Genomic DNA, 27,791 nt, shown 5'->3' with positions numbered 1-27,791 from the left:
TACGCTGTCGACGGTCCCTGCTTATTTGGATTCCTTTTCTAATAGCGACGAGAGGATGTAAATTTGTAATTCGTAAAAAAAAAAAAAATTGCGACCGAGGTGATGTCAGATGTGGAAGAACACGAAAAGGGAATTAACTCGGTTCTTTATCCTTTTGTTTTTTTTGAATAAGTTTTTGGGACCAGAATGCACATTCAGAGTGGCGGTGCTTTTAGGTTTTTTTGTGGGATCGCACGAGACGAACGGTCACGATTACTTCAGCCTTTTTAATAATAGGTCACGTGCTAATTGCGAAACAAACAATTCTCGGTGGGCCACAGCGTCGTCTTGTGGTCATGTCACGTGGTGTGTGAGGTAGGATGTCTTACTTCTTTTTATAAAGCAAAGCGAAGAAGAATACAAAGGGCGGATTCGGCGTGAGTCATGTTTTCTGAATATGATATTTGATTAAACTGAACGACGCAAGATTATTCGATTTGCAATGAAATATTTTTTAGTAAAAAAAAAAAAAAGGCTTCCTTCTGTGCACAACAAAAATGACGATGCTATTATTTTCTATTTTTTTAAATATATTTTTCTTTTTCTTTTTATTTTTCTTAGGAAAAACAGACTCAGAATTATATATGTAGCTAAACACACTATTAATCTTTCATACTGTTTTTTAATGAAAAAAAAAACAAGGCTAAAAGTATGGCATGAGAATAATTTATTAGAAAAAAGAGATAAATTTAATTAGCTTCATTGATTAATCCTAAGTTTGATGATATAAAAAATTTTTATTGGTCATCGGACTAGGTAAATCAGAAAGTACTCACGGCGGACAGTTCAGAAGCCTAACATACTTTGATTACGTATTTTATTTGAAAAAAAAAATCTGTAAATATATTATAATTGAAGATCGAACTATATATATTTGGGTGACAACTCCAATCCTACTATTGCATCATAGCTTCAGGGGTAGAAAATTTACTCCAAAGTGTAGCGCAGACGATGAATGTATGACATCTCTGGCGTAATGATCAGGAATCGATTATTAGAAACTAACAACTTGAGATTTACCTTACCATACGTCTGACGTTTATGTATATATGTACCTTTCTCTATATCTATAGAGTAGATATTAAGAGACATTAATATAACGAATTTATATTTTTCGGGGCGCGCAGAAAATTTATTAGAATGAGACGTGAAGTGAGCTGCAATAACTTCGAAGTAATTAAACGAAAGTGGTGCGTGGTTTTTGATAGTGGTTGGTTCGTAGCATGGTCATAATTCTGGAGCTTGGGTCACTGAATAGAAGATAGCGATGTGGTTGGTAAATGGAAGTTGTTTGGTGGTAGGTTTCCGGTGGGAAGCCACAGTGAAGTTTAAGATATTCCGGATGATTAAAGCTCTTTATGAGTTTGTTTAATCTTATGTTATTTCAATTTCACGTTAAAAATATAAAACCTATCACTTTATTCATAATAAAAAAAAATTATAATATTTTTTTAATAGATCCTACATTATCAAAAAAAAAAATTATGCATTATTAATTAATGTCTTCATCCATATGATTAATTTTGAAATGAAATAGTCCATTTGCCGCTCCTAAATTACAAATCACAAATATTACATTAAAATGACAAGACTTTTTTTCTTCAATTTTTTATTTTATAATTTTTTTTAAAACCTCCCATTGGATGCCCTAACAAGGAGCCTCAACTTACACTCACAGACCAAACAACATTAAGAATTGACCAAAAGTGGATTACATGTTTGGTCCACAGCGGAAAGTATTATAATCGAATAAGCTTTGCCACTGTATGAGTGCAGATTCTGTAAAGTTGTTACAGTTGTCTACTTTTAAAAACATCTAACAAAATTAAAGTAGTTAAAATTAGCTTCCATGATATTCCATTTTCAATATTTAGGATAGACTGTATCGGCAAGAGTTCTAATTTTAACAGTGGTAAATAAGTGGTAAATAATCTTCCCACTTAAAGGGTCATTGAGTACTTGATTTATCTTTCTTGATCTCATCATGACCGACAATAAAAAAATGTTTGACATGAGTATATATATAACTGTCACTCTTAAATCATTGTCATTCACTCAAATATATTTTTTCTAACAAAATGTTCTCTATTTTCTCCTCTTGATATTCTTCTATAACAAGATTAATGGACGCTTTGGGCTAGTACTATCATGTTTTTTGTTCATCTATAACTCTAACAATTAGATTATAATCTGCACTAAAACTTAATCCTCCTAGATTACATGAAAGCAGAATCACCTTCTTGTTGCTTTTTCTTTTCTTCTTTTGTTCATAAAGCATTATCCTTACCCATATCATAAGACGCTATCTTATTACATTGGGGCTCACTGTATCCATTTTTAAAAATTCATCAGTACAATAATTATATGCACTCCCACAAACAAAGTTGGGGCCCAAATACATGTCAAATAATTTTTGTGGAATAATGTTGGTATTAACTTTTGCATAAAAATAATTATGACGATGAAATTTAGCTGGATTCCACTCGTTGCACCAGATCATCTTCTTGCCATTCATCAAGCATACCTTGTAGTATGATTGAACGCCATCATACTTTCCTTTGACAAGTGGACTTCAGACTATTTATCATTTGCATGAGTTTTTATTAATAATTTTTAATATATGTGATGATTGATAAATTTTTTTTATTAAATTAAATTGATCATCTGTAAAAATTAATCAGTTTGAAAAATTAAATATCCTCTCGTGATAATAATTAAAAGTTCATATTTGAGATGGAAGAGATGAATAATGTGCATAACCATCGTTATTTTTTTTGTTTTTTGAAAAAATAAATGATGCGGCAGGGACCATAAAAAAAGTTAACCACCGTTCTTACCATTGTAGATGCGCGATTGGCGACTCGCCACGTATGCAAAGGTCGTTCCGTTATTTTCAAAACCACAAACTTTTTATCTCCCTCCAAAAATTTCTGAACCCAGCAAAAACTGATGGCATTTTTCTCAATCCCTCGCCCAATTTCTCCGTCTCCTCCTCTTCTTCTAACCAAGTGTCGTCCCTTCTTCAGATCCCAAATCACCCGTGTTCCCGCATCCCCAACTCTCCTCCGCCACCGGATACCTCCTCCGCCGGCGGCGTCGCCTGAGCTTGAAGCCGTCGAGGAGGATGAGAAGTTCCCGACGCCCTTACTGGGGGAGGAATCGGTCGGTGAAATTTATCTGCGATCCTTGGGTTTGTTGATTTAGGTCTCTTCTTGACTTTGGTGTACTTGTAGGACGTGGCGGCGAGCGTGGAGGTGCTGAAGGCGGCGGCGAAGACCAGGAAGGCTCCGCCGGCCCAAGTCCTCGCTGCCCTCGCTTCGATCAAGAAGGGAAAGGCGGAGCCATCCTCGTTTCTTGAGACGCTCGGTGGTACGGAGTCGCCGGGGAGGACTTGGATGCTTATATTCACGGCCCAGGTGAACTCAATTTGCTCGTGTCGACGTTGATTTGTCTATGTTCTCACTGGCACATTCGTAAGTGGATTGTGTTTTCTTCAGGGTAAGTTGGACAAGGGACGATACTTTCCCATCACTGCAGTTCAACGATTTGATGCTGCGGTGAGTTTCTCACAGGCATGACGTGTTTCGAAATTCAAATTCTTTTCCCTACGATTCATTTTTCTATAGCTGATGCATTCATTTCCCTGATAATTATGGGTCACATGCATTCATCTTATGCAATAATTTTAGAATGAATGGGTTCGGATGGCTACCACTCTGTTCCAATTCCAAGGGTTTGTTTGCCTGCACAGAGAGAAAGGCATTCCGTGTAAGGTTGATGCTTTTGAAGCAACCCCAAACTCCTCTCTTCCCTGCGCCGGAACCACGGAGGAAGGGGCTTGATAATCCTTTGTCAGAATAATTCTTGGTCCAATATGGTGAGGCAAAAAGCACCAACGATCGAGGTAGGCTGGAGGAGTGCATTGGCAATGACGAAGAGATACAGTAGGGAGTTGATAGTAATGAGGAGATACGGAAGAGAGGGAATGGACAAGGTTGACAGGTTGCAAGAACAAGTCACAATTCCTCAACCTCAACCATAAGGTTGACGAGATGCGAGAGGGAGAAGTCACAATTCCTCAGTCTCAACCATAGCGAGGGGTGGGAGAAAGTTGGCAAGGATGACGAGATGTGAGAGGGAGAAGTTGGAATTTTCAACTGAATTGCCTATAACTGAAAGGTAGAGGAGGAAGGCATAAACGACCGATTGTGGGAGAGGCAAAGAACGGTGCAAATACTATGCAGGAGGGCAAGGGCTAAGACGATGAAGGAAAAGACAATGAGGGGTATCCCGATTATATCATTTCTTCTCATCCCTTTGTTTTTTCTTCTCCTTACCCAAATAAATAATATCTTTTGCAATAATCAAGATCCATATAGTTCTATTTCTAGGATGCTTATCTTAATTTAGGCATGAGATTGGAATGGGGCTGCAATTATGTTGTTGCCTTCCTCTTTGTTATTCAATCTTGAATACCAATCCTTGAAGCAAATGCTTAACTGCATGCTCTACTAATTTAGTTGACTCTTTCCCACCAACACTGAATTACCTATGTTGGAATAATACTTCGAAAATATAGATACGAGAACAATTAGTGTTGTCAAAGTTCAAGAGCAACCTAAATCAAACGTAAAATGCTAAGACTCTTAAGAATCCTAACTATTTAAGCATAGTATAAGAATTATTATTTTGATTTTGAGATGCAAGATTAATTGATAGAATCTATTTTTCATTCTTATTCTTTTTAGCATGCTCTCTCAGTCCAACATTGTTAGAAATGACGTTTCCACTTGATAGCATGTTAAAACTAAAGCGAAAACTCAATCCAACTTTAGTTGTCAAGGCTTTCAAATTGCTACCTTGGTCTTCATTTGAGCAAATTCCTACTCATGCCTTTAATTAAGCAGCCCCCTGCTTGCATTTCAGTTGAGTGACTACATGCTCACATCTCCAGTTGAGCAACTTTTGTTGTGCTCCCTACTGAACAATTGTCGAGGTCTTCTTTGCTATTTGTTGTTGGCATCAGCTGGATCTTTGCCTCATCCTCTCAGTTATCATTTTAATCATGGCCTCTTTCTTTGTGAGGATTTTCTATTTTATATAAAAAGTTAGACATAGGCAAATACTGTTAGTGTCAATAAGAGTTAATATATAGTTAGTGTTCAGAGTTTGGTCCAACTGGATTATTTTAATATAATTCATTATATATTGTTGTAGTCATGTCGTGTCATTAAGAGTTATTTTATATATTATACTATATAATAGTCCTCTTAAGAAGAATCATATCCAAGAGCAGTAGAATAAATCTTGAAGAGCTTTCTCATCACGTTTCATTATTCTAGTAGCTAAAATTTTTTCTAGTAGTGGAAAAAATGACATGTATTCAAACCATTTCCAACCCTGCAATAAATTTCGGAGGAATAAATAAAGAATTTGAAAAATCTTTCCTAACATTGATTATCAAAGGATGCATAATGAGTAAAATCTGTTAGTAAGCTAGTAAGTTCACCAATATATGCATCGTCAATCCATTTGGTTAATGGAACATCTTCATATCATATTATTTTTGAGTCACATTAGTGTAGTGGTCTAGATTAATTATAGTTGAAAGTGTTGAATTTTATTATCCCTATTAGATGAGCTTATTTATAAGTTGAACATGTGAATACAATCAAGTGATCTAACTTATGTTTATTGGATTTCGGACTATTGGATACGGGTTCAATGTGTAGAACCCTTTAGCCCAATCCATTATTATCTATGGGCTGATAACGGATTGAATTGCCTATATAAGAGGAGGTCCCTATGGGTTTAGAACATAATCTTGATCTAATTCCTTGTTCCCCATCGACAAGAAGCTTTTTGCCGTTGCTACCCCCTAAGTCCCTTGGAAGACCTTCCTCTTCTTTTCGCTACATCTTCTTCCATAGGGATCAAGTCAACGGCACTAGGGCAAGGACAGTGGCTCTTTAATCAAGTTCCTTGTTTTTATGTTTATGTATTAGTTTCTTATGTCATGTTTAATTGATGAAACTAGATCTTCTTGTTCATGTATTTCCTATATATAAGTTCTTTGTGTTTTAGAATTCATGGGACATAGGTTTTTTACATGAATGAACATATGGTATCAAAGCCTCGCTCTGTTTCTTTCTTTTCATGGAAGTAAAGGTTGAGTTTTGCGTTGATCTTTATTTTGTATGTTAGATTAAGTTTTTCTAGTATAACATAGTTTTTGATCGTCGAAAATCATATATGAAAAACTTAGGATAGACTTATTTTCTAAGCTTTTCATGTTTCTATGAAGAACATGATGTTTAACCTAATTTTTAGGTCAAATTATGATTACCCAATTCATTGGCTTGGTCGGTCAATCGATTACAAAGCCTAAAATAATGAACATAATCGATGGGATCCAATCAATTCAGTTGGGGATGACGGGATCAAATAAAGGATTGATTTTTGATCGATCAAATCATCAGGTTACCAATTAATTTACAATTTTTTCCAATCGATTAAAATTTGATAAAATCTTGCTATCAATCAATTAAGAATTTTTCCTAATCGATTAACAGGCTGAAATCACGACAGACCAAATTAGAATCGATAAACTAATCGATTGATACTTTCAATCGATTATGATTAATATCTAATCGATTAACAGTCTTAAACCCACGATAGAATCAATTATCAATCAATTGAAATTATTTTCAATCTATTAAAAGTTTTAAAAGCTTTAAATCAATTGATTAAAAGTTTTAAATCAATCGATTCAATTTGTTTTAATCAATCAACACTTCTACGTGAAAAAAAAATACTTCTCAAGGTGGGTCCTACTCATTTTTTTTAAACCTCTTAAAGGGTAGGTCCCACTTTAATGAAAGGAGGGTTTTTTTAATTGATATATAGACACTTGATAGGGGTCCTGAAATCATATACAATTGACTTTCGAATCGATTAGGGCAATCGATTGGGTTTGCCATATGGTACTAATCGATTCATAAGCCTAATTTTTGTACTGTTAACTCTAATTAAGTAATTTCTGTTCAAATAAAGTTCCTAACGTTTTCTTAGGTCTATCTACACAATATGTTACTAAGTTGAACTATTGTGTCAGCCTAAAGGAAGACATCTTAAGTAGGTGATGTGTACAATTGCAAGTGCACAGTTATCGTCAAGTAATAAAAGATATCGAATCCACAAGGACTGAATATAAGACTAGAGATTCATACAACGAATTAGCTAAACGATTGAGAGTTGGGAATCTATGCACTTAAAGTAGAGAGAAGTAAAGTAAGGAGAAAGAGAGAGAGAGTTGATTGAGGAACCGTGGTCGGGAGGAGTGTTCTAGGAGTTTAGTTTTATTGTGATGCTACTTGATGTGATTAGAATTACCTATTACCCTTCCTCTATCCCTATACACATGTAGGAAGTTTAATTCAATACCGACACTACTCTGCGATAGTTGTGACGGAGTGCAATTCCTTTTAATATCTAATGCTACCAAATGGAAGTAAACTCTAGGAAGTCTGGTTTAAGGGTTACCCTTGTCACTAGAGCCTCCAGTCACACATTCACTAGAGAACACTAAATACTTGATAACATAGACATAGAGATAACTCATTAAGTCTAATTCAATACTTTCTTGTAGAGAATTATCCTCCCTTTCAAGGTGACACTCTAGGATGTCCGGTTAAAGGGATAGATTTGTCACTAGGGCCCTTCCGGTCATACTATTTAGTGCGTCCCCTCTACAGGGTGAACAAAACAGTATAATCATTCAATCATACATGAGATTTAAACACAAACACACCTTACACATATAAGATCAAATGGATACAAAGCATAAGCAATGTCATATGGAAAGGAAATTGGCAAATCCAATGAGTATGCATTAATCACACATCACAACTACTCTCTTAATCTTAGAATAATCAGATCTACTCTATGACAAGAAGAAATGAATCCAGTGACATTGAAATTACAAGCTTAAAACCCAAATCTAGAGAGAAGAGGGGAAGAAGCTTATCCAAGATGTCGAGTGATCTTTGAATCCAATCCTTTGCCTCTGGAGTCGAAGGAGAATGACGAATACGACTTCAGATCTTCGATCAGAGTGTGAGAAGGAGGTAGATCTGGACCAAGATAGAGAAGAGGAAGAACCTTTCTCCCTTGAAAAGGGAGAGAAGTCCTCTTTTATAAAGCAGAACACGACCACAGCCTGTGTCACGACTGTGTCTTTTGGTACGACCAAGGCTTGAATCCTCTCTGTTGAAATGTCATGGCCGTGCCAATTGACACGACCAGAATGTGGAGTCTCTCTGTTGGAATAGCACGGTCGTGCCAATTGGCACGGCTAGGGTGTGAAGCCTCTCTGCTGGAATGACACGTTTGTGCCATTTGACACGTCCATACCCTGGATCAGCTTTGGAAATTTAGCACCACCATGTGAAACCACACAACCGATGTTGGGATATGCCCGATACATTGTGTGTTAAAACACATTTCGTAAACATGCGCAGTGAAAAATAAAACAATAATAATTCCTAAATTATTACATCACACGCACAACATGCATACAAGGATACAACATGTAAACATGATCGCATAATTAATTTTTTTTATGAAAAGTAAATTTACGTTAGGTGTACCTTACGAATGACCTGTAACGAGAAGGACATCAACCGTGGCGACGTTGTCGAACCTCGCCTCTATTTGTATCCACGTCGAGCTCCTTAAAACAACTTCTTGAGTACAAGTCTTTCATTCGAAAGTTACTAGTCACGAGCGAAGAAGAGGGATCAAGAGGAAGAGAAGCACACAAGGAAGAGATTTCTTCCTTGTGGTGGTCACGACAACAAGGGGAAGGGCTTCCCCTTGTTGGCGGCGATAAAGAGAGAGGGTAGAGGGAGAGGAGAAGAGAAATTGAGTTAAGGTTTTCCAAAAATCTTACAAGCCAATTAATGATCTCATGTGTATAATTTTTCTCTTAACCATATCAATATATAGTTCTCATTAATGAGTTGGATTAGAAAGCCCAAATCCAACCCATTAACCCTTAATCAAAAATTAGTCCATTAACCCCTTGGTTTGGTTCACAACTAAACTAAGTTGGTTTATGACTAATTCATGATTAAACCAAATATGATCCAACTCTTCCATAAGAGATGTGGCCCATCCGCGCTTCCATTGCGACAAATATTTCCATATTTGTCTTATGTATAGTCCAACCAAACATTTATCTCTTAATCTAAGAATTTTATTCTTTAACTTGTTTTATGTCTTTTAGAGACTCATTTGTACGTGTGACTCAATAGGTTCTTGGTTTATCTTGGTCGTCCATAATTAACTACTTAATTATAGAACGATCATGAGTGACACCTAGTAGTACATCATGATCCCCAATTAGCCGAAAAATCATAGTTGATCTTAGAATTAATTCTAAACCCTTCAGCAGCTACAGTGAGTCGTGCCTCATTCCTTTCATTCGTCTTATACCCACTTGGTTCAGGACATGGTCTATGTGTCTTGTCCCCGCTAGACTAACTACGTCATACTTAACCCAAGTAATACTTCCTCGTTCTGCGAATTCAAATTACTCGTGCATGTGTACAAGAGTCTCGTACTCTTAACATGTGATGCTTTGGCCAAATACTTTGAGTAATAATCCTAACGAGTGGCTATAGGGTATACGTCTCCTCGTAAGGAGCGATGAATCCTCTGTGGGTTATCTAAACACCTTCGGACACTTCAACTTATACCAAATCATCCCGGGTTCATACCTCAATGAGATGTTTGCTTAAGATGTCAAAGTATAAGTCTCCATGACCAAGATGACTTGTATACCTCAAGTCGAAGGAAACTTGCACTCGTGTTGCAGTAAGAATTTCATAGACATATCTTATATATATATATATATATATATATATATATATATATATATATATATATATATATATATATATATATATATATATATATATAATCATATGAACTCTTACAGCGAGTCACTCCAATAAACTAGTTACCATAACCAGCATCCACGTTTAACTCTCAATATCCCAATGTCTCCAGCCAGAAAACAGTTACTTAACCGAACCAAGGAGTATAACCCGTGCTAGTCTTACAGAATTGATGATGTCCGAATGTATCAATTCGACGACTAGGGAAATTTCAATATATTTATAATTGCACATGTAGAGATCATCACTTGTTGCGATCCAATCACAAATTCTCTCATGCTATGAATTATATTACGGACATTCAGTAAATGAGTTTAAGATAATCAAACATATAATATGTACTCAAATAGTGAATATATACTTATCAAATAAATAGAAAAAACCGTAAGGCGATTGCCTTAGGACATCCCTCAAATTCTAACACCGAAGCTTCGCTCTTCTCTGGTTGAGTGGCATGGTCGTGCCCTTTAGTACAACCTTGTGATGCTTGCCCACGATTATAGAGCCATGGCTATGTGAGCCACACGACTGGGGCTTTGCTCTTCTTCTTTTGTCCCTTCGAAGCACGTTTCAACATCGTTGTTACTCTGAAAATGCATAGAACATATGCTAAAAATAAAGGTACGTATATATAAATATGCTAAAGGGAATAACTACGCTAAAAATATGAGAAAGAGGCGTAAAAATCTATAAAACATATGAAAAAAAGTAAGTGAATGTATGTTAAAACATGCATTAAATATATATAATCTACGCACATTAATAGATTTAGTGCATTTTGCATTGGTAGACGTATATCTATACTAAAAGTAATCGATCCAAAGGAATGTTACTTTTATGCTAGATATATGCTTAAGGTAGGTTACAAATATGAAATAAAATATTGTTTTGTTTAGATCACATACAAAATATATCTACTGGAAGATATATTATGTGGTTGATTAAGATTGTTGTGAGCTATGCACTAATATATAACTCATATAAAGTATCATATTATGTGCATAATGGATCAACCCAAAGGAAGACACATTGTATGACTAATTAAAGTTTAAGTTATATCAGAGAGTATCGCTAACAAATTATATTTTAGTTCATAGAGTAAAATACAATGTTGTATTTGACATTTCATAAAGAGCACATTTATATGCATTTAAAATTTAATCTTATTTGTATAATTTTATCTATGTTCTTGGCTTCAATTAAATTATGAACTTATATAATCTACACTTTTTTAATTTCAGTGTAATCTGTACCCGCTAGTATTAATAACATCCCAATATTAACTGGTTCAAATTTTACTAAATAGAAAGAATATATGATCATAATCTTATATTGCATGGACTTAGACTATGCATTAAGGAACGATCGCCCCACATCTTTGACTAGTGTTAACACTATAGAGCAGAGGGTTGAATTTTAGCTGTGGAAAATATCAAATTGTACATGTCCGAGTATCATGAGGCTTTCCTTAACAACACCAATAAAGGGCTCCAAAATGAGGGAGGAAATGCTAAGAGTTTTCTTAACCAACTAGCAGACTAATTGACCTTAAATGAAAAGGTCAAGATTACCACACTTCTTACGAAGTTGATAATCATGTTGTACAGTAGTAAAGGAAATATAAGGGAATACATTATGAAGATGTCCAATATAGCGACAAGTCTGAAAGCATTAAAATTTGATATATTTGAGAGTATGTTAGTGTTTTTTGTCTTGATGTCTCTGCCTGCATTACTCATTCCTTTTAAGATATCGTATAATATTCAAAAGGAAAAGTGGACATTGAATGAGTTCACTGCTCAATGCTTGCAAGAGAAGGGGAGACTGAAGATTGAGACATCTGAGAGTGCTCACTTATCATCTGATTTTCAAAGTGTGAGCCAAAAATGAAAGAGGATCATAATTGCGTGCAAAGGAATAGGAAAATAAACTGTAAATTTCGAAGGCAATGGCCACAAGGAGCACAAGAAGCAGGATGAGGATTTCATTTTTTTTTCAAGAAGAAAGACAATATGAAGAAAGACTGCCTCAAGTACGCTAACTGCGTGTAAAGAAGGGTAAACCTCTCAACTTTGTTAGTTTAGAAGTCAATTTGGCTATTGTATTGACTAACACTTGATGGATAGATATCGGTGCTACTACTCACATAAGTTTCACTATGTTGGGTTGTCTCAAGAGCCGATTTCCGCTTGATGGTAAAAGATATATCTATACGGAGAATAGAAAGAAAGCTAAAGTCGAGTTGATAGATATTTTTAGGCTTTATTTAGGAACCAATGTCGTTCTGAATTTAAAAAATATATTTATTGTACTGTCTCTTCGACGGAATTTAATTTCAATTTCTTATTTGGACCAATCAGGTTATTCTTGTTCATTTAGAAATAAAATTTTCAATATTTTCTTTAATTTAGTGTTGGTTGGCAATGATTTCTTGGTTAATAAGCTTTATAAATTGAACACCTTTACTCCTATGGTTGATAACGTAATAATGCATAGTATAGGTACGAAACGTAAATTTACAAACGGAATTCTTCTATGTTGCAACATATGTGTTTAGGACATATATCCAAATAATGCCTAGAAAGGTTAATGTCACATAGAATTTTCAATTCTCTTAACATGTCAGACTTTGATGTTTGTATAAAGTGTGTTAAAGGGAAGACTACTAACAAAAGGAACAAGGGGCTAGTCGTTGTAGTAACGTTTTGGTGTTAATACATACAAACATTTATGGATCATTCCCTAAGGCATCTTAGAATGAACATACATATTTTATAAGCTTCATAGACGACTATTCCATATTTGGCTATATGTACCTTATTCATGATAAGTCGTAATCTTTGGATATGTTTAAAATTTTCAAAGCCGAGTTGAACTTAAACTAAGTAAGAAAATTAAAACCATTTGATTGACCATGGATGTGAATATTATGATCGATATAATGGATCAGGTGAACAACGTCTAGAATATTTTGCGAACTGCCTTACTAAGTGTGGGATTGTGTATCAATATACCATGTCTGGTACACCTATTCAGAATGATGTAACTGAGCGCCGTAATCGAACTGTAAAGATATGGTAAGAAGTATATTGCTTTCACTTCTCTACCGGAGTCTTTATGGGGTGAGATACTTAAGACTGCAATTTACTTACTCAATAGAGTACCTAGTAAGACAGTAACTAAAACTCTATTCAAGATGTGGACGAGCAGACAACTTAACATTAGTAGTTATATGTCTGGAGTTGTTCGGCTGAGGTTAGGCTTTACAGGCCTAACGAAAGGAAACTAGACTCAAGAACAGTTAACTGTAATTTTGTAGGTTGCTCTGAAAAATCAAGGGGTATAAATTTTATGATCCTTCTAAGAGATCGTTCTTTGAAATGGGAAATGCCAAATTTATTGAGGACAGTGGGAGTGATAAAATCAGGGAAGTATCTTTTAAGCAAAGCATTGACAATCCTCCTGTGGCTAGTACTAGTGTGATCAGTAGCGGTATGGTTACTATACTGCACATTATGGATATTGCATATCCAGCTTAGTGAATCAAGATATTCCCATGATATCTCCAATGCAATTGGAGGAGCCTATCATTAAAATTGAAATATTCTCATATTGATGAGCAAGTACCTCAACCACCTCAATACATAAGTGTATTTTAGGCGATCCACAAGGGAATTGAGAACCACAAATTCTCGTGATTATATTTATCTCCAAGAGCATGATTTTGACATTCGGTTGCAAAGTGATTCTACATCTTTCCAAGAGGTTAAACAATGCTCTAACCATGAAAGGTGGATTAACGCCATGCAAGAAGAGTTAAAGTCTATGACAGATAATGACATTTGGAAACTTGTCAAATTACTTAAAGGTAAGAATCCTGTTGGTTGTAAATGAATATTTAAAACCAAGCGGGTCTCAAGAGACAATATTGAAAAGTATAAGGTTGTCTTTTTGCCAAGGGATTCACTCATAAAAAAGGCATTGATTATAAGGAAACTTTTTCACCTTTGTCGATGAAAGATTCTCTTAGAGTAATCATGACACTTGTAGCTCATTATGATTTGGAGTTTTATATCAAATGGAAGTAAAGATCGCATCCCTTAATGGAGACATAGAGGAGTATATACATATATGGTGCAACCAGAGATCTTTGAGTCAAAGCACCTAGTATATAGATTAAAGAAGTTCATTTATGGTTTAAAACAGGCATCTCGTCAATGGTACCGAAAATTTAATCAAGTGGTTATCTCATTTGGATTTAAAGAGAACTGCATTGATTAGTGCATATATGCCAAGTTCAGTGAAAGTAAGTTTGTTACACTTGTTTTGTACGTGGACGATATACTGCTTACAAGCAAAAATAAGAGTCTACTACATGAAACCAAATCATTTTTATCTAGTAATTTTGAAATAAAAGATCTTAGTGAAACATCATCTTTTATTTTAGACATACCGATCTATCGTAATCGTTCAAGAGTCATTCTTAGACTTTCATAATAGGCTTATATTGAAAGGGTGCTTATAAGATATGGTATGCAAAACTATACATCTGATGATACACCTGTGTCAAGAGATGACAAGTTCAACCTGCAGCAGTGTCCATGGCTTAAACTTGAAATAAAGGAGATGTGACAATTCCCATATGCATCAGTAGTGAGAAGTCTCATGTATGCACAAGTTTTACTTGACCAGATATAACGTTTATAGTGGGGATGTGTGCAGATATGTTAGTAACCTAGGATCGTCGTATTGGAAAGCAGTTAAGAGAGTGATGTAATATTTGCAAAGAACTAAAGGACATATGCTCACGTATCGAAAGTCAGATCACTTGGAGATGATTGGATATTGAAATTTTGATTTTGCCGGATGCTTAGAAAGTAGGAGGGCCACTTCGGGTTATATTTTCATGCTTGCTGGAAGGGATATATCTTGGAAGAGTGTCAAGCAGATGCTAGTAGCCACTTCTACTATAAAAGCAGAGTAAGTAACATGCTAAGAAGCATCCAACCAAGAGATTTGGCTGTGGAATTTCATCACAGTATTACATATTGTTGATGACATTGACGGGGGATCTATTGTGATAATAAAGCTGCAAAACTTTAAGTCAAGAATAATTGCAGTTCATCAAAGTCTAAGCACATTGATATCAATTTCTAGTGGTTAAAGAAAGAGTTCAGAGTCATCAGGTCATGGTAGAGCACACCAGCACAGATTCCATGTTGGTCGATCCACTTACTAAAGGCTTGGTGCCTAAGATGTTTCATGCACATGTTGTGGATATGAGAGTTCTTCTTAGGGAAGAAGAACTATCTGGTGAGAGTCTGTATTCATTTTATTACTCTATATTTGATAATAAAGATAAATATTTTTGTTTTGATTATTATACGTACTTAAAGTTTAAAACATTCATGAGATTTTATTTATTTGTTGGACATTCTGAATTATAATATCATGATTTACTGCTGCTTAGCATTTAGTGTTTGTAAATGTGATATAGATTTCTTAGTATTCTAAAAATCGGCCTAGGGGGCCGCCTAGGCGCTAGGTGCCAACCAACCGCACCTAAAACATACTAATTGGCCAGCCTAGGCGGCCTTGGCACCTAGGTGAGATTAGGTGGCCCTAGGCGCCGACTAATCGATTGAATCGTCTAGGCATGGCGAAAATAGTGTAGGATTTTCATGATTTTTTTTATTTTAGGCTTTTAAATTTAAAGCTTAATTTTAAAAAAAATGTAACATTTTTTTTTTTGTATTGAGCTTAAGTTTTATAAGTTCTAAACTTTGCTCCAACAAGAAAATCAATTTATTGGCTTGCCCTAGCCGTTAGCACCAAACTTCATCTTTATCGTATTGAGTAACCAAAGTTGGAAAAATCAGAGCAAATGAAAAAACCCACATTTATGAGAAATCAGAGAGTTAAAAGACTGGAGAAATTGATTTGAAAAAAAAATTATTGTCTAATCTTTTCTTAACTGAGCGATTTGGAAGCGATTGAATCAAAGGTTGATTAAAGCCTCATCCTTTGGAAATGTCATTTCATCAGACAACTCATAAGAAGCTCTAGAGTGAGAGAATTTCACGAGAATGATTTTGCATTCGAAGAAGAAGAGGAGGATCATAATGATGATATTGAGTTTGTGTCTCATGAAGAACAAGTTGTTGAAAATTATGGAGAAAAAGTAGAATAAATTTGTGATATTTTATTAATTGTGTAATTTTGAATTCATTTTAAATTTGATGTTATTGTGCTGGAGTTATAGAATGTGATTTATTATGTAATTTATGTTGATTCCATGGAATCCGCTTAACAACGCCTAGTCTCTACCTAAGCGGCCTAGGCACTAGGCGGTTGTCTGGCGCTCAACTAGCGACTAACCCCAAGCGAATTTTAGAACCTTGAGATTACTTTTGGAATCATAAAGTTTGGATCATGATTTGTTCTTACAGTTTAGCATAAAGTATTTGCAGATATGATTTGACCTTTTTTGAAGTCACTTTAGAACCAGTTAGAAATTGATATGTATTGATCATATTTTATGTAACTTCTACATTATACATTCACATCTTGATCTATGTCGTTATTGACATTGCTATTGTGATTACTGTTGGAGTTTGTTACGATCATATACAGTAATTATGACTTCTTTAGTCCTATACCAATAAAGTTGATGGATTAGGGTATCTTATATCCATAAAATTTGATATCAACTAAAGTTTTATTTGTATTTCACATACAATTCACATGTAGCCCAAGTAGGAGATTGTTGAATTTTCTTATCCCTATTAGGTGAGTTTATTTGTAAGTTGAACATGTCAATACAATTCAAACCCTTTAAAGTGATCTAATTTATGTTTATTGGGTTTCGGGTTATTGGACGCGAGTTCAATATGTAGAACCCTTTAGCTCAATCCGTTATCATCTATGAGTCGATAACAAATTGGATTGTCTATATAAGAGGAGATCCCTAAATTTTTAGGACATAATTTTGACATAGTTTCTTCTTTCCCAACAACAAGAAGTTTTTCGGCGTTGTCATCTCCTAAGTCTCTAGGAAGACCTTTCTCTTCTTTCCGTTGTATGTTCTTCAACAGGGATCAAACCGACAACGCTAGGATAAGGATAATAGCTTTTCAATCAGGTTTTTTATCTTTATGTTTATGAATTATTTTCTTATGTCATGTTTAATTGATAAAACTAGATATTTTTTTTGTATTTCCTATATATATATAGTTTTTCGTATTTTAGAATTCATGCGGCATAGATTTTTTAAAAAACTAGCAGAAAGATGTATTATTCATTAACACATTGATTTCATCAGGCAAAAAGGATAGAGAATGGTGTATTTTTGGGTCCTGTCGGGTCTCTTACTTTCGAGGGCAAATTTTCATGGAAGAATAGAATATTGGCATTCATTTTTCAGACCATCCGTATAAAGCTCGGACCATTTGGTCCATTGCAAATTGATCTTGGAGAAACAGAGAGAGAGCCCACCAGCAAAGATCCCTTTTTCATTTGGTTCTACATTGACGAGGAAATTGCAGTTGCTCAAGGTAGAGGTGGTGGAATTGCATATTGGTGTAGATGTCACCGTGTCACATAGTCAATTGTTTATAGATAATTGTTTTCCAAATCTCCAAACATCATGTAACTTTTCAATTATACTTTATGATTCTTCACAATTGTGAAATTGAAGTTTCTATATAGTTGAAGACCTTCCCATTTGTTTATTACTGCAAGGCTGCAAAGGACTGTCTATTCAAGCACTTGAATCATAAGGAAGCACATCAGCGCATGGATTACATGCATGATGCATCGATAGAAAACTAAATATACATAAATAAACAACAAGGGCTCATGCATGTGTATATTTATGTATATTTAGTTATCTATCGAGGCATCATGCATGTAATCCATGCGCTGATGTGCTTCGTTAAGATTCAAGTGCTTGACTTTTGCGTTGTTTCTCATGTACAAAAGCAGTTGTTCTGTGATTTGAAGTAGCTAAAGTGTTATTTCAGATTTGATCAACCCAGGGGCATTTGCCGAGCACGTGCACAGATATGCGAAGTTGTTGCTGTCTATTCACCAAAAAAAAAAGTCCCTTCCTCTTTGATAATGCCGGTCATATTCTAGTGAGAAAGTTTCCATTTACTTTTTCATCGAGCAACTCAGCCACGAAATTAAATGACGATTGTAGCTGTGGAGCCATGTAGTGAAAAAATATTTTTTCAATTTTTCAGTCATTTAAGGATTATTTCAATTTTAATGAATTGATGAATGAGTTTTTTTTATTCAACTAATTTTTTAATTTAGTTAGTTTTATTGACTATTCTTGAAATGATCAATTTTGTCTCATGAAAAAATTTTACAGATCTGATCAATAAATTTTTATTTTGTAAAATTAAATCGATTATCTTTAAAATTAATCGATGTAAATTAAATATTAAAATGATAACAATTCTATTGTACCGATAGGCTTGTATAAAATATAACCAGCCCCTCAAAATGATATAGTAATTAAGATATAGAATGTTACCTATCATATAAGATCTTATGATTAAAATTTGACACGTCGAAATATATCTTTTTTATATTTTGATCATATGTATTAATAATTAATAGTCATTCGTAATGTTAACTTAGAGCCAAGTTGATAAAAAATACTAAAAGCTAATGAATTATTGTTTACTATATTTATATGAACATCATTGGGACGGCAAAAGGCTTCAAATAATAATTTCTCTTCATCTCCCTCCTTTCTGACCTTGCAAATATAACGCTAATTTTCCTCCGCAAATCCGGTGAGCTATGACCGGTCTGCCTGTTACTTGTCCTTTCGGTCCGGTACTATCCCGGGAAGGGCAGAACTGAAGTTAAACAAGAGCAAATAGTACTTGTTTCGTTTTCCTCTGCCAACAACACGTGGAAGCCGCTTCAACTACCGGCCCCACCTACTCCCTCTCAAATTTAAGTCAAATTTCTTTTCCTCGTCAAGTATTTAAATTTATTTATTTATCTTCTTAAGTTTATTTTAATGTATTGACTAAAATATCGATGTACTTAAATTTAAGTAAAAGAATAACATGAAAATGTATTGAGCTGGTCTAATATCAAAATAAAAATAATAATAATAATAATTATTATTATTATTATTATTATTATTATTATTATAATTATAAAGAACACCACAGCCTGGATTAACTTTTTTAGATACCCCTACAACAATCAACGCATCTAAAAAAAGAAAAATCACAAGACGATAATTATTAATTGTGATAAGTTGAACTTTGTATATAAATCTCATCTTAAAAAAAAAAAAATTTTCATTCTTTTCATATAAAATTTTATTTACTTCAATTATCTTATATAAAATATTATTATCTAATTGCTAGTCATATTTATTAGATATAAAAAGCCTAAAACTAAATATAATTTTTTTTAAATTTAGCACTTTAGACTAGAATCGAGTATATTTTCTATTAAATTGAGTACGATTTTTTTCGTAAGTAATATAATTCCTGCTAAATTTAGCACCATTTAAAGAAAATCTAATATATTTTTTATCCAATTGAATATTATTTAAAAAGAATCTAGTATATTTTTTATCCAATTGAAGTCAAAAAAAGAGTCGTATTCAATTCGATAGAAAATATAATAGATTCTATTTTAATGTGATGAATTTAAGAGGAATTATACTAATTTTTAAACTTTTTATACTTAAAAAATATAAGAGATAATTATGTAAATTGGTATCTATTATGTTTAATTAGGGAGTAGAAAATTGAGTACGATTATTTTTCCGCTTAATATAATTCTTCATAAATTTAGCACCATTAGCATTGTTTAAAAAGAATCTAGTATATTTTTTATCCAATTGAGATGGAAAAATAATCGTGCTCATAGAAATATAATAAGATTCTAATTTAATGTGTTGAATTTAAGAGAAATTATGTATATTTTTAAGGGGCAAGATAATTAGATAAATTGATATCTATACTTTTTAATTAGGGAGCAAAAATAAAATTTTCTAATAATGGAGACTGAATTCAAACTTATATTTATGAATGAGGACTGTAAGACAATTTTTCCTAGTTTTTAATATCTTACTATTTTATTAAAAATCGTCCCTCTTTACTAACTAACTTTGATGAAACATAAAATAAATTTATGTTAATATCCTTTTTTCTATTCACACTAAAAATAATTCCAAGATTTATTAATAATTACACAAGTGAAACAATTAGTGATTTAGAGTTCGAGACTCAGCTGCGGCATATTATTATGAATTTTTCTCATCATTAATTTTCTCTGGTTGTTTTATATAAAAAAATATAGTTCTCTTTAGTCTCATATCTTAAAATTAACAACACTATGATCAAAGAAGTTTCTATAAATATTTTAGACCGACAATGTTAAAAAATATACTTTTCTTAGTTTTTTTTACTAAGATAAGTATAATATTAAATTAAATTAATTTTTTACATAGGAAAGCCCGTTACAGTAGTTTGTTGTTGAGATTCTCTAGCGTCACCCTTGTATTATTACATGAATCTGACAAATCTTACCCAAATAATTAAGATTCTTGGTTCTAAACATAAGGGTGATATTCGAAAATCTAAACAATTTAGATTTTCAAAGACCCAAATAATTTAGATTTTCAAAAGACAGGTATTTTATCCTAATGACTCTAGGTTAGTGATCCGGTTGTAAGAACAGGGGGGGCCCCGTCCGTTGGAGTCAACGCCACGTGGAAGTCAAAGTGGTAGGTGGTCGGGCGGAGAGGGTGGGTTCGACCGGCCGGGCAGCCGGCCGGTGTCTAGTTGATGATTAAAGGCGTCTCATCGAAAGTCAAGGTTCCGGCGCTCAGCGGACAAGATCGCAGGGCCGATCGGACCGCACGCTCGACCAAAGCCATCAGGTAGCATACTGCTAATAGTCTCCACAAAGCACGTGATTGAGAATCTCCCTAAGTAAACCACCGTATACGTCCGACCGGATGTCGCGGAAGCTGGCCGGCCGGACGCTCTCCAGGGAGTAAGGGCAAAAGGACAAGTGACACATCTTTTTCTGACAGCGGGTATGTTCCACATGTAGGCCATACTCCAAATCTTATGACAGGGGGTTCCGCTGTCCCATCGAGGACATGCTTGGACTGTAGCAGTATGGGTCAGGTAAGCTCACTGGCAAGCCCTTACTAGGGTATAGGGCGCGGACACGTGTACACCTTGGTATGTGTACACTCGCTTCTCCGCTGCCCTATATAAAGGCCTTCATCCTTCGCCGGAGGTACGCGTTCTAATATTCGGGGAGTCACTTTTTCACTGCTTGCTTGCCTGACTTGAGCGTCGGAGGGTCGTCGCCGGGAACCCCTTCCCGGCCCGACTTTTGTACAGGCTCGCCGGAGATTCGTGCGATCAGACGGAGGCCTACGCCATCGACTAGGAGAGCGCCACGTGCCCAGCGTCCGTTGATTCAGCGATTCGGACAGGATCAGTTAGTATTATATTTTCCTTCAGTACATTAGATATAGAATGAATATTGGATTTTTTTTTTTTAGTCGTTAGAGATATTTATACTCAACGCGTGCGCACGATCATTAGTTATTATAAAATTTATATATTAAATTTTTTATATATCAATCGATAAAGTTTATATTATATTAAAAATTTAATATTTTGGATACATCAAAATTTCGACATGTGAACCCACTAATCGGCAGGAGCAAATCCCAAACTTGTTCTCACCTTTTCTCAGTTGCCCCACTCCGACCCTTACGATGGTCGAAAAGCCGGGAAGGCCGCTCTCTATCTTGACAAGCAGTCACGAAACGGGTAGCCGAAAGGGTAGTCGTTCACTTGCTCCGACCAAATTATGCACGCGTCGTCTCAATAGCGAAGCAATCGCGCTTCCCTACGTCTTCCACGATGGGAAGGGGTGAATCTTGTCCGTCCACTGTATATAAAGGCAATCCTCACTACCTCGCCTTGTCAAGTCACCTCAATCGTTCCTCTCCTCGCTCAATAGTTCAAACTTCCGGCCATGGCGGACGCTTCCCAGATCCAGATTGATGGGAGCACTCTGGTGGCCCTTTCCTTGGCCCGCGCCGGCGTCCAGGTCATGTTTGGGGTCGTGGGGATCCCCGTTACCTCCGTCGCCACTCGCGCCGTCGCTGCCGGCGTCCGCTTCATCGCCTTCCACAACGAACAGTCAGCCGGGTATGCTGCCTCCGCCTACGGCTACCTCACAGGCCGCCCGGGCGTGTTCCTCACTGTCTCTGCCCCCGGATGCGTCCACGGCCTCGCTGGGCTCTCCAACGCCGGCGCCAACACCTGGCCGGCTGTCATGATCTCCGGGTCTTGCGACCAAGCCGACGCCGGCCGGGGAGACTTCCAGGAACTCGATCAGCTGGAGGCCGTCAAGCCCTTCGTTAAGTTCTCCGCTAAGGCCACCGACATCTCTCTGCTCCCTCGCTTGGTTCACCAGGTGCTGAGCCACGCCGTGGCCGGGAGACCGGGCGGGTGCTATTTGGACCTTCCGTCTGATGTCCTCCATCAGACGATCTCTGATTTCGAAGCTGAGAAGTTCTTATCCGAGGCGGAAAACCCTAGAATTGAGGAAATTAGGACCGAAGAATCCCTAGATATAGCGCAGGCTGTGTCTTTGTTGAGGAACGCCGAGAGACCGTTGATAGTGTTTGGGAAAGGCGCCGCCTTTGCACGAGCAGAGGAGCCACTGAGTAAGCTAATTGAGGCTACTGGAATCCCCTTCCTCCCTACCCCGATGGGGAAGGGATTGGTGCCGGATACTCATGAACTCGCAGCCACTGCTGCACGATCTCTTGCTCTGGGGCGCTGCGATGTTGCCCTCGTCGTTGGTGCGCGCCTCAACTGGTTGCTCCACTTCGGTGAGCCACCCAGATGGTCGCAAGATGTCAAATTCATTCTTGTGGACGTCTCCAAGGAAGAAATTGAGCTCCGAAAGCCTCATCTTGGTTTAGTTGGTGATGCTAAGAAGGTTCTAGAATTGATCAATAAAGAGATTAAGGAACAACCTTTCTGTTTGGGTAAATCTCATCCCTGGGTCGAGGCAATTTCAAAGAAGGCAAAAGATAATGTGGCAAAGATGGAAACTCAGCTGGCGAAGGATGTTGTACCTTTCAACTTCTTTACACCAATGAGGATAATAAGGGATGCAATTCTCGAGCAGGGTAGCCCCGCACCAATATTGGTGTCAGAGGGTGCTAATACTATGGATGTTGGAAGATCAGTGTTGATTCAGAATGAGCCTCGAACGAGGTTGGATGCAGGAACCTGGGGAACAATGGGAGTAGGGCTAGGCTACTGCATAGCAGCCGCAGTGGCCTCTCCTGAAAGATTGGTGGTGGCTGTTGAAGGGGATTCAGGATTTGGATTCAGTGCCATGGAAGTTGAGGTAAGTTGCTATTCATGTGCTATGTTAATCCGTGTGTGTGTTAATCACTTTAATTTCATTCTATTTGTAGCAGATGTCCTCACACACACATATCTATACAAGTCAGTCATGCTAGAGAAATTATATTTGTTTGGCACCAATGAACTACCTTTTTTTTTTTTTGCTCTTAGACAAATAATGTGAGTGTTCAACCATGTTGTAGTATTTAGTTTTGACTGTGTCTCTCAATTTTTCATACCAGTCCCTTGGCATCTTCAATTTGTTGAAGAATAGACATATTATTTGATGCTTACATAGAATCATATTGAATTCTATCAGTTATGCTAGTAATAATAGTGATCTGGTCATGCTAATACAATCAGTAAGTTTATATGGTCTTCAATATTATGTCTCAATAAGTAAATGCTTTAATTTGGTAGAAATACTATCCTTAGTTAACTTCATATTTATATAGGAAGTAATTTTCTCTATGCAATGGTTTATGTAAACTTTATAATTATGTCAGAGTCGTAACAGAACATACTTTGCAACATACAATTCTCTTTTGTCAATTCTATTTGACCGTAGAGTTTGGAAAATTATAAACTATTTAGTGGCTTCCATGGTTCCTCATACGTGTGCCTTCTATCCCAAATGCTTAACATTCTTTTCATCCATTTTGATATCGGCTGTTTCAGGTGTTGGTATTAAATTTCTTCGTTACATATTTCTTTTTGTATTTTCTTACTCCACACATCCAGATCAATTACTTTCTCTACTGATTGAACTGTCCTATTCTTAACAGCTCAAATCATATGTCAAAATGAGATAATATTAATTAAATGGCATGTACAATTGGCATAAAGATGTTAAATATATGCTTCCCAGGATTGATAAAAGGCCAACTCATATTGTCAAAGAAACAGTATTAGTTTAGGGATCATACAGTGAATAAAAAAGTATTAGATAGGATCAAGGTTTTAGAATGCATATGCAGGTATTATGGATCAAACCACTCCATTATGCGTATGCAATATGTAGATGACTATTGGTGTATTGTTCATTTTTTGAAAAAAAAAATAGTTATTGATAATAATGTACAAAAATCATGTGTCAAAAATAATAATAAGTTTGCATGTGCTATATAATAATTAATCAACTTAAGCAATCAAATGGATGAAATTTAAACAATTCATATGACACGCAACACATAATATACAACACTGCAACATAATTCATATAGTAAGCAATAAACATAACTTGTTTCTTATTTGTCTATGGGCAAACTCATTTTAATTAATTAGAGACTTATTTTGTCACGGCCCACTGAAATGAAAGAATAAGCTTATTAACTTGTCAGACCCAACCACCGACTCAAACAGTCTACTCTCAAGTTGGTAGTAGCTAACTATCCTTCTTAATGCTTCGAACTTTCAACTCAAAAGCGAGAATCATCCCTAATCATCAACATGTGAGGCTCGATGGTGGTCTACCATCACACAGGCTGTCGTTTCTACTGCCTCATCATGCTTTGGACTAGGTTCACTCTTATAGATGTACGACTCCTAAGGATATTAAATAACATATTAGTGTCTTTTAAATGTATTTTCATTTGTTTTTTTTCGTTTGGTTGTGTTAATTACTCTTATAATCACTAACTCATGTTCCAACTTTTACAGACATTAGTGAGATATCAATTGCCTGTTATCGTAATTGTGTTCAACAATGGCGGTGTATATGGTGGAGACCGAAGATCGCCCGATGAAATTACTGGACCGTACAAAGATGACCCCGCCCCTACTTCCTTTGTTCCAGATTCAGCATATCACACTCTTGCTGCAGCTTTTGGTGGGAAAGGCTATAAAGTTGGAACTCCCGAGGAACTCAAAGCCGCACTTTCTGAATCTTTCTCTGCTCGAAAACCAGCTGTTATCAATGTCATTATAGACCCATATGCTGGCTCTGAAAGTGGGAGGATGCAGCATAAAAACTGAAGTAGACGGAAGATTGCAGCATATCAATTCTCAGCGCAGTGCTGCACCATGAAATACTTTCGTTGCATGGAAGATTTTTGTTTAAAGCACAATAAATTTGTTAGCAGAGGGTGTTGTATTTGCATGCATTATATTTTAAATGCGTGGGACTTGTGAGCTGACCAATATTACATATCGTGTCTTGTATCTTTGTGCCAACTTCTTGTATTTTAAAAAGTTAAATAAATATTTCACATAAAACAGTATAGATCTTCCATAATTCAAACTGTAATATATTTAGATTGGGCCCTAAAAACATATTTTTATGCATATATACTTTCGTAAGGATTATTCTATTTTATTTCATTTCTTCTTCCTTCTATTGTTATAATTCTATTTATATTTGCTCCTCGAATTTTTGCATTTGTCGGATATGGGAAGAGAGTTTTTGGGTCAAACATTGACGGATCTAGGGCGAGCGGGGATGTACTTGAGCATCTCTTTGCTTTCGGAAAATTCCATCAGTATGTTACAGTAGAGTTGTCAGACGGGTCAACTCATGGCGGGACGGGTCGGCCCGTGGCGGGCCAACCATTTGGCGGGGCGGGGCGGGCCGTCAACTTGGCGGGTTGGGAAATTTCCAACCCAACCTAATCCAAGGCGGTCGCGGGTTTGGCGGGCCAACCCATGGGCCTATCAATTTATTTTTTAAAAAATAGTTCATATTTTCAATGTTTTACTTCGAAAATATTTTATCAATCCAATGTATTCATAAACAAGTATTTTAAATATAAATGGACATAAACAAGTACTTATGTTGGGTCAAAAGTACTATTTTTATTTTTAAATTATAACAAAGAAAGATAATAAATTGACATAAAATTGTGCAACGAAGAGGAATAGTAATTAGGACTCCTGGCTGTGCGTCGAGCAGTTTAGATCAGTGGTACCCTGGCTGTGCGTGCGTAAACAAATCAAATAAGAAGGTCATCTACTTTTAAGAAGGCCATCTAGTTTGGGTACACACACCAAGCTCTTCATTGTGCATAATGTATATTTAAGATTTATCCTATAAATGAATCAAATAAGAAGGTCATCTACTTTTAAGATTAATCGACTTTGTGTGCATATATATTTCTGTAACTTTTGTCTATCACACTCAGCTTCACAAGTATGAGCTTTTCCTAATTAGTATTCCTCTCAACGAAGAAGATAATGAAATACTACAATTTAACCCTTGGTACTCTCGCAGTTGCAGCATTTACTACTGATATAAACTGCTTACATGTGTTTCTCAACCCGCGGGCCAACCCAAGCCCATCGCGGGCCGACCCGCGCGGGTCGCGGGCCTAGGCGGGTCGACCCGCGGCTGACTTGGGTTGATAAAATTCCAACCCAACCGCTTAAATTGTTTGGCGGGGCGGACCAACCCGACGGGCCTAACTCAAATTGACGGTTCTAGTTGGACCCTCTACTGCTAGTGTTGACCCTAGGTTCCCTACTGACGAACTTAGGATTAGGTTTGAGTCTATCATCTATATGGCTATTAGGACTAAGTGCTTAGATAGACAGTTTTTCTTGTGTTCCTGTATTCCAGCTGTAGAGGTCATTAACCACTATAACTTACAAGACCTTGTTTACTGTACTAGTTCAGTAAACATAAGTTTATATGCCAAATTTTATTTAATTGAGTCCTTAGTCATCTCACCCGATCTATGTTTTCGATCAAGGAATCTTATAATTTTGTGAGATGAATTAGGTTTAGTTCTAGAGTTTGATTTAACTTTGTGTTAGATTTAGATTTAGCTTTGAGCTCAACAAATTGACATTCTCTGGATAAACTTCTAGGCTATAGTGAGTCACTTGGACATCATTAGAGTAACCATGTCTTCGAGGTTTTCCAAATAATCATATCTACTGAACTTAATACAAAACCTTGGTCTAATTGGTTAGGATTTATAAAGGGTAGATTCGGTTAGTTCCACTTAGCTAAATGCACCAAGTCAAAGTCATATCTTCCTAGACATGCATAGACTAAGTTTCCCTAGCGTACTATCATCCAAAATTTCACCAGTACCATAGGTCAAGTTAAACTTAGTCCCTTTCTTAACTAGTCTTAATTACCCTACCGGGTAGGTTAGTTTAGGTTACCCTGTCGGGTAGGTTAGTTTTGGAAGTGTCAGCTATTTTGGAGTCTCCCTCTGAATTATTGGCCTTTATTTTTGAATTTTAGTTTTTGGTTTATGTCTGTTCTTTTTATAGTTATAATTGACTTGATGATATTCTAAGTCTTGGTGGGGTTTAAAATATTGAGATTTTGAATTTGTTGGTCTAGGTTTGTATTTTGATTTTTGATTTGATTTATTTGATGTAATATAATATATATTTTCTTTGGGTATGTAGTATT

The 27,791-nt window shown here is 36.0% G+C and overlaps 2 protein-coding genes across 2 annotated transcripts; both read left to right on the top strand.

Moving 5' to 3' along the window:
• Positions 1–2,984: 2,984 nt before the first annotated feature.
• On the top strand, positions 2,985–17,722 carry LOC122026272. Its single transcript, XM_042584940.1, has 4 exons — positions 2,985–3,201; positions 3,273–3,455; positions 3,537–3,596; positions 17,320–17,722. The coding sequence occupies exons 1-4, from the start codon at positions 2,989–2,991 to the stop codon at positions 17,599–17,601; spliced, it is 738 nt and encodes a 245-aa protein (XP_042440874.1). The 5' UTR covers positions 2,985–2,988; the 3' UTR covers positions 17,602–17,722.
• Positions 17,723–21,983: 4,261 nt separating this feature from the next.
• On the top strand, positions 21,984–25,645 carry LOC122026853 (2-hydroxyacyl-CoA lyase-like). The gene is made up of 2 exons (XM_042585559.1): positions 21,984–23,432; positions 25,091–25,645. The coding sequence occupies exons 1-2, from the start codon at positions 22,041–22,043 to the stop codon at positions 25,403–25,405; spliced, it is 1,707 nt and encodes a 568-aa protein (XP_042441493.1). The 5' UTR covers positions 21,984–22,040; the 3' UTR covers positions 25,406–25,645.
• Positions 25,646–27,791: the final 2,146 nt, after the last annotated feature.

Source organism: Zingiber officinale, chromosome 10A (genome assembly GCF_018446385.1).
Source record: "Zingiber officinale cultivar Zhangliang chromosome 10A, Zo_v1.1, whole genome shotgun sequence".
NCBI classification, from domain to species: domain Eukaryota; kingdom Viridiplantae; phylum Streptophyta; class Magnoliopsida; order Zingiberales; family Zingiberaceae; genus Zingiber; species Zingiber officinale.
This window is presented reverse-complemented; position numbering and strand designations above follow the sequence as displayed.

Excerpts from the sequence above, each read along its gene's own strand:
- LOC122026853 (XM_042585559.1), top strand. The coding sequence starts at position 22,041 with ATGGCGGACGCTTCCCAGATCCAGATTGATGGGAGCACTCTGGTGGCC. Across the intron at positions 23,433-25,090 it reads TCAGTGCCATGGAAGTTGAG|ACATTAGTGAGATATCAATT; the intron begins GTAAGTTGCTAT and ends CAACTTTTACAG.
- LOC122026272 (XM_042584940.1), top strand. The coding sequence starts at position 2,989 with ATGGCATTTTTCTCAATCCCTCGCCCAATTTCTCCGTCTCCTCCTCTT. Across the intron at positions 3,202-3,272 it reads CCTTACTGGGGGAGGAATCG|GACGTGGCGGCGAGCGTGGA; the intron begins GTCGGTGAAATT and ends GTGTACTTGTAG. Across the intron at positions 3,597-17,319 it reads TTCAACGATTTGATGCTGCG|GCAAAAAGGATAGAGAATGG; the intron begins GTGAGTTTCTCA and ends TGATTTCATCAG.